At 50.2% G+C, this 11,912-nt stretch overlaps 1 protein-coding gene across 2 annotated transcripts; it reads left to right on the top strand.

Annotated features, from left to right (window-relative positions):
- Window positions 1-1,183: 1,183 nt before the first annotated feature.
- OTX2 (orthodenticle homeobox 2) lies at window positions 1,184-4,961 on the top strand. 2 transcript variants are annotated; one of them, XM_030320340.1, is made up of 3 exons: window positions 1,184-1,280; window positions 2,273-2,424; window positions 4,341-4,961. In XM_030320340.1, the coding sequence occupies exons 1-3, from the start codon at window positions 1,184-1,186 to the stop codon at window positions 4,959-4,961; spliced, it is 870 nt and encodes a 289-aa protein (XP_030176200.1). The 2 variants fall into 2 exon arrangements, with proteins under 2 accessions (XP_030176200.1, XP_030176199.1); XM_030320339.1 differs by having other exon boundaries at window positions 2,249-2,424.
- Window positions 4,962-11,912: the final 6,951 nt, after the last annotated feature.

Below are 11,912 nucleotides of genomic sequence, written 5' to 3'. Positions count from 1 at the left end.
TAGAATTAACAGGAAGCTCTGCTGTAGCTGCTGAGGACCCCAATGTCTGAAAATTTGCCTCCCGCAGGATCTGCTGCCTCTACAACACCAAAACCAACATGGAAGCGGCTTGCACTACAAATGCTCACCCTTTCTGCTTGCAAATGTGGGGGCCTGTCATTATCTGATTGGTGGGATTCTAACTTCAGGATTTCTAGCAAACCTCATGCCAATCTCTAAGACTTTTTTTTTTTTTTTTGCAGTGTGTTTAAATATTTGATGGGTGTCGATTAAAAGTTAAATACTTGTTTGTTTAGCTTTAGTTCTTTAGACACATAATCAAGGTCCTCCAAAACCTTAATAAATCTGTTACTTACCTCAAAATCTAATTACCCAGACTACTAATTAGGTGAAAATGATTACTGGAAATGACTTCAAATGTGGAGTCATAGCAGTTGAGCAGTTTTCTCAACTTTGTCGATTAGCAAGTTCGTATTTTAGATGTTAAATGCACTGACATTTTAGGTTCACAGCAGTTAAAAGTGGTAAAAAAGCGAAGATAATTAAAATTTGCCTTGGAAAGGCAACAGTCTGGGGAGAGGTAGATTTCTTGAATTGTTTCTTTGTTTCTCACCAATGGGCTTTGTTATCAGCATTATTTATTTAGCCAAAGAGTTCTTTGTCTCTGCAAATGGCCCCAATCAAGTTTTGTTTGAGACAATTAGCTAGTGCCAGCCAATGAGTCCTATGCAAATGTAGGGATAGGAATGCAATGTGTGCATTTGAAGGCGCGGGGTTTTGTTCTTCGGGGGGAAGGCAGATTGTAATTGCTTTCTTCTGGTACTTTTTTTTTTTTTCCTTAAGTTTAGTGTGGGGGTGGGGAAGACAGGTTTATCTGGTCTCTCTCCATCCCCTCTAGTTCCACAGCAGCTGGGGGCGGGGGTGAGGGGTGGGTTGCAAGTCCTTTAAAAGCCTCTACCTTGCACAGCCCAGGCTCTTTCTAAGTTAGTGGTGGAACGTGGGAGAGCTGCCGCCTGCGAAGCAGTAAACCAGCACCTCTGTTTGTTTGTTTGCTTTGCCCATAGTTCAACCGCTCCCAACCCACACACTAAGGACCCTGAATCTGTCCACCCCCAGCGAAGCGAGACCTTCTGGCTGGGTCCCCCCGATTTGGGCCGATTTTGCGCCTCCAAACAACCTTAGCATGATGTCTTATCTTAAGCAACCGCCTTACGCAGTCAATGGACTGAGTCTGACCACTTCGGGCATGGACTTGCTGCACCCCTCGGTGGGCTACCCGGGTAAGTGAGCCTCGCGGCACTCCTGCCTCGCCTTTCTCCAGGCCCGCCCCTCGGATTGTGACGCCCTTTCCCCCCGGAGCTCTGGGGCCGGCGGTCGCGCTGCCCCCACCCCAGCTCCAGGCGAGGTCCCCACTGGGTTTTCCTTCGAAAAAGCAGCTCAGGGCCACAGGGCGTTTACCGGCCGGAGGGGAGGATAGGGGCTGGAGGGAGTAGGTGGATCCTGCAACACTGGAGGAAACCCACACCGCTTTATTCTTAATTGGAGTGATTGGGGGGGACACACTTTGGAGCTGGGCGAGGAAGGTTCCTGCCTCCGCCCATATCTCGAATCCCAGTTCCTCGAAGGACCCTCTTCGAGAAGCTGGGTTTCTCCTCGTAAATTCTCCGGGCCAATCCTGGGGCCTCCCCTGTGACCTCCAGGCCCCATGCCTCTAAGCCCTAAAGGTGTGACTTACCCTGGGTATGGGTGCTTTCCTTTCCAGTCAGATCTGTTTTTTAAAATCCTCGTAGAAGTAGGAAATATGCCCCCATTTTAAAGATGGAGGAACAAAGGCCCTCAAAACCAGAGTCTCGAGCAGGATCGAGATTTCACCCCATCAATCCGAACTGCGGGTCCTCGGGGATCCCTTGACTTCACGGAATGGATTTTTTGTTTGTGTTGTGGTTTAGGGGTTGCTTCTGTGGGAGTTTAGGATTTTGGGCTTCCTTTTATTTCATTTGTTATCTATGGAAGGGTCGCTCTGGCTGGAGCGATCTCCGATGTCAAAAGTGGGGGCTCCCCTGGAAAGGACAGTGCTTGTCTGGGGACCGAGTGTCGGCTCCAGGTCCGGGGAGGGGGTGGGGAGAACACTGGTAGGCTCTGGGTTGAAGGGCTGGGAGGACAAGGGAAGTGCCGGGAGTGGGGGTCGGGGGAGTCGGAGCACCCGCAGAGACCCCTATGACTGAGAAACTGCTCCCCCACCCTAAAGGGCCCTGGGCTTCTTGTCCCGCAGCCACTCCCCGGAAGCAACGCCGGGAGAGGACGACGTTCACACGGGCGCAGCTAGACGTGCTGGAAGCTCTATTTGCTAAGACCCGGTACCCAGACATCTTCATGCGGGAGGAGGTGGCGCTGAAAATCAACTTGCCCGAGTCCAGGGTGCAGGTAGGGCAGATGTAGATAGAACCGTCCTTCCTGACCGTGCCACTCCTCCCCTGAGCTCGGTGTATGTTGAGGACCCGGCAGAGTCCCAGGTCTTAGAAAGTGTGAAAGGAAGGCTGGAAATTCAGCCCTCCATTGGAGGCCAGTACACTCTTCTTCTAAGGCTCCTTGGGCCTGATTACTCCTCTTGCCCCTTTCTGCACCCCCACCCCACCCTAGGGGTCAGTCTCTGCATGAGTCTCCCGACCTAGGTTGTAAGGGAAGACTGGAGATTTTGCTGCAGTGATAAAGCACAGTCCTAGAGCTTTCGGGTCCCCAGCCAACAGAGGCCTGGTCTTGGCAGATTTCAAGGGCAGTCACTTAATATTTTAATACTTCCCTTTCCCCATGTGGAAATCCTACCCCATTCTCATCTACTTTTAGAGGTGAAAGGAGCTTAGCTCCTGTATAGCCCCAATATTTTTACAGGTGAAGAAATGGAGTAAATGACTTGCTCAAGGTCACATGTCAGTTTGGCGATAGAGCCAAGCCATAGAAACACTGGTGTTCTTAACAAAGAAATTACACAATAATAGTGTTTTCTTTAACTTCTCAGGATGTAGACAGAATTTGCTAGCTCTGAGCCATCTCGCAGATAAAATATCAAGGCAACATCCTCAGTGACATCCCCCCCTCCCCTTAACTTGACCTTAAGCTGGAGAGGGAAAGTAAACTCCAAATTTCCTCAAATGCAAGCCGCATATAGAGTTCTCTGGAAATAATGTTTAGCACCTAAACACACACACACACACACACACACACACACACACACACACACACACCTGGGACTCCCCTTTAGCCAGGACATATCAATGTGACCTGCAGATCACACAAGAGACTTTCCAAAGTAGGACGGAGGAATTTAGCACTTGGGGGGCTTGAACTCAAGTCTTCACTGCAAGAAAGTAAGTGGCTCTGAGTGGTTGGTGGTGATATGCTCAGCTTTGGGGGCACAGTTAACACACCCATATGTAGAGCTCATTCGAGAAAACCACGGAGGACGTGTTGCTCAGAAAATGCCTGTAGTTTTCTCTCAAAGGGTGGTAATTTCTTTGATAGGCCCCCTCCCACAGCAAATACTGTTCCTTCACTGCAGAACATGAACAGGGCTGGTAAAGACAGTCTTCACAGTTGCAGGCAGACCCTTAAATTGACAAGCCAGTGAACATAGCCCAGGACACTGAATCTGTGTGCTGAGTGGCACCACCCTGAAGGCAAAGACTTCCAGTATCAGACCTGAGACTAGCAGAGAAGTCTGTGCTTAAGCTCAAAGCTGAGTACGTACAAAACATTCCACTTACCATAAAGACAGTTTCAGCAAACAGTGGCTTTCAGACCTCCTTCAACAGGAACGCTTCTCCTTGGAGCTCTCTTTTGTAAGTGAGCCTTTTTAGGAGAGAAGGAAAAAAAAATAGAGTGATGGAACCACCTCCATATTAAAAGTTACTCCCCAGAAGATGGACTGTAAATTTTGAATTTAGGCTGTTCTTGTTGTTGAGTAACAACAGAATTGTTATCCCTCGCTTTGCTTGTGTTTTGCTCCAAAAGACATAGAAACATGGAATTCCACTGTAAGAGTGTTCCACAATACTGCTGGGTCTATGTGTATGTGTGTATTTAAGGTGAAATACGAGATAGGAAAATGAGAGGGAGAATTTTTAGCCATATGATTTATGATACTGGGCTGGGAGTCCAGGCTTTAAGACAGCCTCCCCACTTTCTTATAATTCCAGGGGTATATATGAAAGCACCACAAAATGGGTTTTCAGTGGCAGGAGAGATTGTCTGCTTAGCTCATCTGTCCATGGAGAGCAGATTTATAATCTGGAAGCCACTCTTGTCCTTGAAACCACGTTAAAGAAATTTCTTTCCCTTTCAAGGTATGGTTTAAGAATCGAAGAGCTAAGTGCCGCCAACAGCAGCAGCAGCAACAGAATGGAGGTCAAAACAAAGTGAGACCTGCCAAAAAGAAGACCTCTCCAGCCCGGGAAGTGAGTTCAGAGAGTGGAACGAGTGGCCAATTCACTCCCCCCTCTAGCACCTCAGTCCCGGCCATTTCCAGCAGCAGTGCTCCCGTGTCTATCTGGAGCCCAGCTTCCATCTCCCCACTGTCAGATCCCTTGTCCACCTCCTCTTCCTGCATGCAGAGGTCCTATCCCATGACCTATACTCAGGCTTCAGGTTATAGTCAAGGATATGCTGGCTCAACTTCCTACTTTGGGGGCATGGACTGTGGATCTTATTTGACCCCTATGCATCACCAGCTTCCTGGACCAGGGGCCACACTCAGCCCCATGGGTACCAATGCAGTCACCAGCCATCTCAATCAGTCCCCAGCTTCTCTTTCCACCCAGGGATATGGAGCTTCAAGCTTGGGTTTTAACTCAACCACTGATTGCTTGGATTATAAGGACCAAACTGCCTCCTGGAAGCTTAACTTCAATGCTGACTGCTTGGATTATAAAGATCAGACATCCTCGTGGAAATTCCAGGTTTTGTGAAGATCCGTAGAACCTTTTTGTGGGTGATTTTTAAATATACTGGGCTGGACATTCCAGTTTTAGCCAGGCATTGGTTAAAAGAGTTAGATGGGATGATGCTCAGACTCATCTTCTGATCAATGATCCGAGAGGCATAGAAGGAAAAATGAAGGGCCTTACAGGGGCCCACCAACCAGCAACCTGAAATGGACAGACCAGTCTACTTAAGATCCTGTCATAGTTTTAGGTCATTGGTTTTCCTGATTTGCAAAGTGATCAAAAGCATTCTAGCCATGTGCAACCAAACACCACCAAAAATAAACAAAACTAAATTGCGAGGGAAAGGAGGGAAGGACATAGCCTTCTTAAGCAGAGGTGTTCCAATGTTTTAGCCAATCCGTGGTTGAATCTTAGGAATGGACAGTGTCTCAAGCTCACTCACGTTTCATGACCAACTGGTAGTTGGCACTGAAAAACTTTTCAGGGCTGTGTGAATTGTGCGACTGATTGTCCTAGATGCACTACTTTATTTAAAAAATAATGTTCATAAGGAGTCAATATGTAGTTTAAGAGACAATCAGTGTGTGTCTTATATAAATGGTACATCTGTGGTTTTTAATCTGTGCTAGACTTCAAAACTGTGATCTCCTGTTATTGTATGCAACCTTGAACTCCACCTCTGCAGGGGTTCTTCTGTGATTAAATAGGTTATAATTATAAGCAAATTCAGAGCAACTGAGTACTTATCTAAAAAGATTACCTTTGGCTGGAGGTGAGCTGCACTGAAACTTTACAACAAAATGTCTCTGGACAAGGAGAGTGAGAGAAGAGAAACAGAAGGACACTAATTCATCTGTAATTTACTGTTGGTAAGCCTAGCAGTAAAGAGACATTGGTCAATTGCTCTGACCCTGATGAATTTATAGACTGAGATCATTGTCGTTTATGCTTGCAGATGTTAACTGGAAAAGTTATATATGCATAAACCTTTTCTTCCTGGATTTGGCAGATATGTATAATTATATTAAAATGGTTCTAGCACAATATTGGGTCCAGTTTAATTTTATGCCACTATTTATGGATGAGAAGCCCATATTCAGCCTCTCCTTCCCTAAACATATTTTATTTAGGTCAGAGAGGAAATCCATAAACTCTATTTAAAAAGCATTTTTGGCTTTATCAATGGATGAACTAGATACGAGTGACTGTGGCATGTCATCTTTGTGTGACTTCCATCAGGACTGCTTTGGAATAGAATATAGGGAGCCTAACAATCATTAGGATCTTGCTCTCCTTGCCGCATACCATGGTGATTTCTTAGGCACTTTATTGGTACCTTTTAACATAGCTCATTTCTTTTTGAGCGAGACAGGGAGAACTGTAGTACCTCGGAGAAAATGGAAATGGCAAGAATTCCTTGTTTTTATTCTCTCATTTAAGGGGATTTTTTTATTTTTTAACTTCCAAAAAAATCTGAGGTGAACATGAGAGGGAATGTAATCAGAATCTGAAAGCAGTTCAGGCAGAAATGATTTCTGAACAAAAGAGTTCCAGAAAAGTTTTAAAACCTATAATTTCAGTAGTTGAACATAAGGCACCCTGGTCAGTTTTGTTTTTGTTTTGTTTAAAAGAAAGTGCTGAGGAAAAGAAAATAGGTCCCTTCTCAGTTCTACTTGCATTTTGTAAACCAATCACCAGAAAAGACAAATGGGCCAATGGTCATGGTGCTCCTCAGGTAAAAGCAGTATTGAATGTTAAACTCTTTATGTTCTTAAATTTGACCCAAATTAAGTGACTCTTGACTAACTTTTTAAATGACTTTAGTAGTTGCAACCATTTTGTTTTCTAGCTAATTTTTCTGTCCCTGGCCGTGCATGCTCTCTTGAACCCTACATAATCTTGCCTACTAAGTAAATTGGTTTTGTTTTACTGCTAAAGGAAATGCAATAGTTAACAAGAAGCAATTGAGGCAAAACTTCATGGCAAGATTTTCCAGTACCCATTGATAATATTTACCCTACAGAGTTTACACCGAAGTGAAATTGAGGCCCAAGAGAGAACCTTTGCTTTATAATTTTCCAGCTTCTGGATCTAACTCTCCCAGCTTTTCTCATGCAACAGTAGAGCAGATCGAAAGTAATTTCTCTCCCTGCTTCCAGTTTTCAGGATGCCCCACAAAGGATCAGGAAAAGACCCCCTCTCATTAAAAATAATAATGGTATAATTATAAAATGGCATAATAATAATTGCTCAGCAAATAACGCGGTTAGATTTCTCCCCCAATACTATAAACACGGAGGAGGTCAGAAAAAGGCGTTGAGCATCTTCTGAAACTAATTTTTCCATCACCTTTGCACAACTTCGTTTAACAGACCACGGAGTTAAATCCCTTTGGATTGACGGCAAAGTAGAAATGAATTCCCCCTGACCGCAGGCAAGGAAGGGAGGGAAAGGGGGGCGGGGAGCAAGCGCTGGCTTAAAGACGTCCAGAGAGTTCTGATCACCCCTCCTACTCAAGACCGGGTTTAACAAAATTAAGCCCAGTCATGGTGATACTTGTACTGAAATGACGTCACCATCCAAAGGCGTCAGGGAGCTAGTTCAACTGCATATTGGCAACTGGGTAGGGGGGCAGAGGTCGGTGGGGTGGTCCGCTTCACAAAAATCTGCTGCCCCAATCCTTTATCTTCCCCACAAAGATTCTTGGCCGTTTGTATTTCACCTTGGGAGTGTTTCTAGCCTTCCCAGATAAGAAGAGCAATGCAATCAAGTCAATTAATTTCCGGCTGCCGAAATTTCCGAGTTTTAGATAATGGTCAGTTTCCTCAACTCCCATCCGGTTCCTCAGTCTCACCTTTCCTCTAAACGTCCCTTCGGCCCCAGCCCCGCAAAGCCTGGGCGGGAGGCGTGGGGCCCCGGGAGGCCCTGGGCGGGACTGCGGGAGCTGAGCCCCAAGGTGTGCATAGGGGCGGCGCAGGAGCGCGGCCCGGGTTCTCGGCCGAACTCACCGCGATCTTTCAGGGCTGGAGGCCCGTCGGAGTTGGCCGGGGAAAGGACTCGCATCCCTGCCCCAGGGAGCCCCAGTTGGGGCAGAGGCCCAAGTCAGTTCCCCGGGCCGATGCCGCCCTCTGGGCCCTGCTCACAGCCCTGCGGGCCTGGCGGAGGCGACAGGAGACCGTCTCTCGTCCTTTGAGTTCCCCTCCCTTCCTGTGCCCTGCCTCAGGCTCGGGTCCGAACCCAGGCCCTCCGCCGGGCCGCAGCCCACCCCGCTCGGCTAAGTGTTCAGGCCCCGCGGGATCCGGCCGCGCCCGAGCCCAGGGGGCTGGGGGCCGCGGGCAGAGCTGAGGAGCCGCCGCGGGGCCTGCGCGCCTTCAGCGCACGGAGAGCGCGGCCTCCTCGAGCCCTGAAGTCGCCTTTGGGTCGGCCGCGGGCTTGGGGGGCGCCTGGCTGACAGCACGGCCCGGCCCGAGTTGCGGAGGGAGGGAGGAGAGTGTGTGTGTGTGGTCCGGACAGGAGCAGAGCACCTTGCGCTGGAAAAGGAACGAAAACTGAGACCCAAGGAGAGGCCGGGCCCAGGAGAGGGGGCCAGGGAGGTGAAAGCGGGCCTGGCGGGGCCTACGGCCTCTGGCTCTCCTCGTCTCCCGGGAGGAAGCGCCGCAGACCGCTGGGTCTCCTCCCGGCAGCGAGGGGGAGGCCGCCGCCGCCGCCGCAGCGGGGGCTCCCGCCGAGGGGCGTCCGTGGCGCCGACAGGGAGTCCAGCTGGGCCTGCTCTGGGCCCTCAGAGATCTCCCTGGAGAGCCAGGTGCTCCGGCTGGCGGGTCTGGGGAAGTCGTGCTTGTGTGTTCCGCCCTCCCTCGGGGTCCTGGGCTCTGGGCTGAGGCTTTCAGAGGGGAGCCTCATCCCTTTTCTCCTACCCCTCTACATTTCTTTTTTTAACCGAGTGCCCTGTCTTTTCCTTTTTGGACCTGGGCGCAGCACTGAACAGCCCCGAAGGCTGGAAGCCGGGTCTGGAATGGGGAAGCGGTGCCTTAGGCGTCCTGGAAGGCGCCAGGAAGCCCATTCCGGTCACCTGCAGGGCAGCGGCCGCAGAACTGTGCCCGCCCGCACTTAACCAGAAGCGGGTGGTCGGGCAGCCAGACCTGGCACGTACAGCACAAGTTTGAACCCGCATCTAACACCCGGTGAAAACCTCGCTGTTGTTACCGGGACAAAGCTGTAACCCAAAACCAGGCGTGCCAGTGTTAGGTGGTGGTTTACTGCACACAGAGACATGTTTTAATTACGCAAAAGAGAAAAACAAAGGAGTCAGGCAGGCGTCGGGCGCATCCCACACAACTGAAGCGGACATGGTAGAAAACAACCCAAACGGGAAGATACAGGCTCGGACTCAGCCATGACCTCAGCCTGCTTCTTGCCTTCCTTGGAAACCTTTAGGAAGGACAGCTCTTTTCCCTTTCCTACCACAAAAGGGTCCAAGCCCCAGTCGCGTATCTGCATGCCCAGATCTGTGACCAGCGCCTTCAACACACCTCTGTTTTTCTCTCAACGGGTAGCACCCAGTAAGCGCAGCATGCCCAGATAAAACCTGATCCCCCAGCCGCCCCATTTCCGCCCGTGGGTTAGCACGATAGGAAAGACAGGGAGCCCCTGGGATGGAGAGAGCAAAACCCCCAACAAAACCCACCCCGATGTCTTTCACTATTAGGCTCTGAAACTGCACAGATTATGGGATTTGTCTCGGACAGAATTAACATTACATGTGAAACCATAGTGCTCCGGTGTATTGAGACACATTGTATAGAATTGCTTGGAGCATCTCTTCCAAACTGCCTGTTAATAGCAATATGAGGCCTTGAAAGCATTTGTGGGTTTTTGTTTTTAACCCGATTAAAACAAAATTTAGGCACTATTTGGAAAGGGCAGTTTTTCCAAGGGAGGCAATTCGAAGGACACGGAACCCATTCCGCCAGCTGGAGGAAGCTTCTGTCTGCAGAAGTGGCTGAGACAAGTGAGCAGGCGTGCGTTTGCAAGACCTTCTACTATGCAGCAACTCCCAGAAGCAAGGCAGGCACCACCCCCCCCCCACCACCCCCCAATTCTAAAGGGAATCTGTCAGACTTCCTCTCTTGCAAGCAGCGTGTTTTATATTTAAAAATCAACCTGCTGTCGACTGCAAACAAACAATAAGCAAATTCAAATAAAGGAGCCCTACCAAGCCCAACCCATTCGGTCAAAGATAACTGCAGGTGCCCGAGAGGCCAGGCTATCACTGGGGGGAGGGTCGACTCCGAATTTTGTTTTTCTCCTAAAGGGAAAGTCGAACAGCATGAGGTCCATGAGTCACTTTTATTCCTTAATCTCCCCAACTCTTTACCTTCCATTCTTAGTGGAAGGAAACATGGTATTTTGGGGGATGGAACAAAACAAAACAAAACAAAACAAAGAAAACAAAAAAGAATCCCACAGCAAATATATAATGGTAAGTGACCAAAGTTTGAACTGACTTGTTCCAGCTCCAGAAGGAAAAAAAAGAAAAAAAAAAAGCTGTCCAAGAATCAGAATCCTCTGCCACCCGCTCCCGGTGTCCTCCCCTTGGTTTGCCTACTGTGGAGGTGGGAAGGGGGCCTTTGGATTAGATGTTTCTTACTAGGAGACACTTGCAGCCGAGGGTGTCTTTAAAAATAAGATGCCGGTTTCTAGCAGCTATACCAGTGCTGATTTCTACCCCTCTGAACAGCCCAGGACGAGCCCAGCAAATGCGGCCTCCGGGAAACACAGGAGCAGCACTTGACTGCACCCTGCAGGTCTGCTGCCCTCCACCCTCAGTTCCCCAGGTAAAGGCTTGAAAGCGCCCCTTAGAGTCAGCTTTTGGGTGAAGACTCTCCCTGAGGCCCTGCCCCCAATCTGCCAACTGGAGTCTCCAGAGGCCTGCGGCCACACTGCCACCTGAAAATCACTCATCCCGGCCCCTAGTTGTTAAAATCTGTTCCAAGAATCAATAGTCACATTTTAGGCTCATGGGCCATTAATAAAAATCTCCTTAACATTCAAATGGCTCTAAAATGCGTTGATGGCGGATTACTGGGGCCTAATGGACGTCGTGTGTGACAACATGGTCCCTGAATAGCGATGTTCTGGAGTGGGTGTCTGACCACAGCTACTTGATTATCAGCTTACAGCCAAACCACATTTTAGCTGCGATGCTCTTAAGTAGAGGCGTTTCTCCCGACAGCAGAGCGGGAGACTTCTGTGTTCTTCATTTAACCGGATTTAACAAACGCGTAGAGTTTTGGAAAGGGGAGGGGGAAAACTTGCCTGTCGGCATAAGGTCACCTCCAGACGAAAGAGGGGCGGGTCGCGGGCCACTGCCCCTCCTCCCCGCTTCTAAGGGAGCTTTGCCCGAAAGGCGGCTAAGGCCGATGGAGGCCCGCGCCCGGGACGTCTGCGTTGCCCTAAGTCCGGGGCTTCCCCGCGGGACCCCCGCGCTTCTCAGCGCCGGCGCACAGTCCCTAAAGCCCCTGCCCTCCCGCCCCGACAAGGCCCGCCGAATCTGGAACACTCGCGGGGCGCTCCTGCCGGCGGCGCGGAAGCCTACAGGCCTGGCTGCTCGCAGTCGACGGCGCCGTGGACGCCCCTGCAGCGGCTGCGGCGCCAGGGAGGGAGCGGGGTCCCGGGTTTCCAGCAAAAGTGGTGCAGGCGCGTGTTCCCGTCCTCCACCCTCCCCACCCGCACCCCAATTCAGCAAACTAAGCGGAGGGTTCCGCATGCTGGGCCTCCCCAGCCCCAGCGGCGCCCACTCCCCTCCGCCCCCGCTAAGGTGACTTGGAGACCAGAGAGAGTGCCAGGGACCGCAGAGAGTCTCACTCTCCTGGCCGAGAGGCAGCTTCCGGCCAGCTGCTGGGGACCGCGAGACCAAGACCCCTAACCCGTACCTCCGACGGCTGCGGGCCTCGAACCCGCGGTGGATGGGTC

This window comes from Lynx canadensis, chromosome B3, assembly GCF_007474595.2.
Source record: "Lynx canadensis isolate LIC74 chromosome B3, mLynCan4.pri.v2, whole genome shotgun sequence".
Taxonomy (NCBI): domain Eukaryota; kingdom Metazoa; phylum Chordata; class Mammalia; order Carnivora; family Felidae; genus Lynx; species Lynx canadensis.
This window is presented reverse-complemented; position numbering and strand designations above follow the sequence as displayed.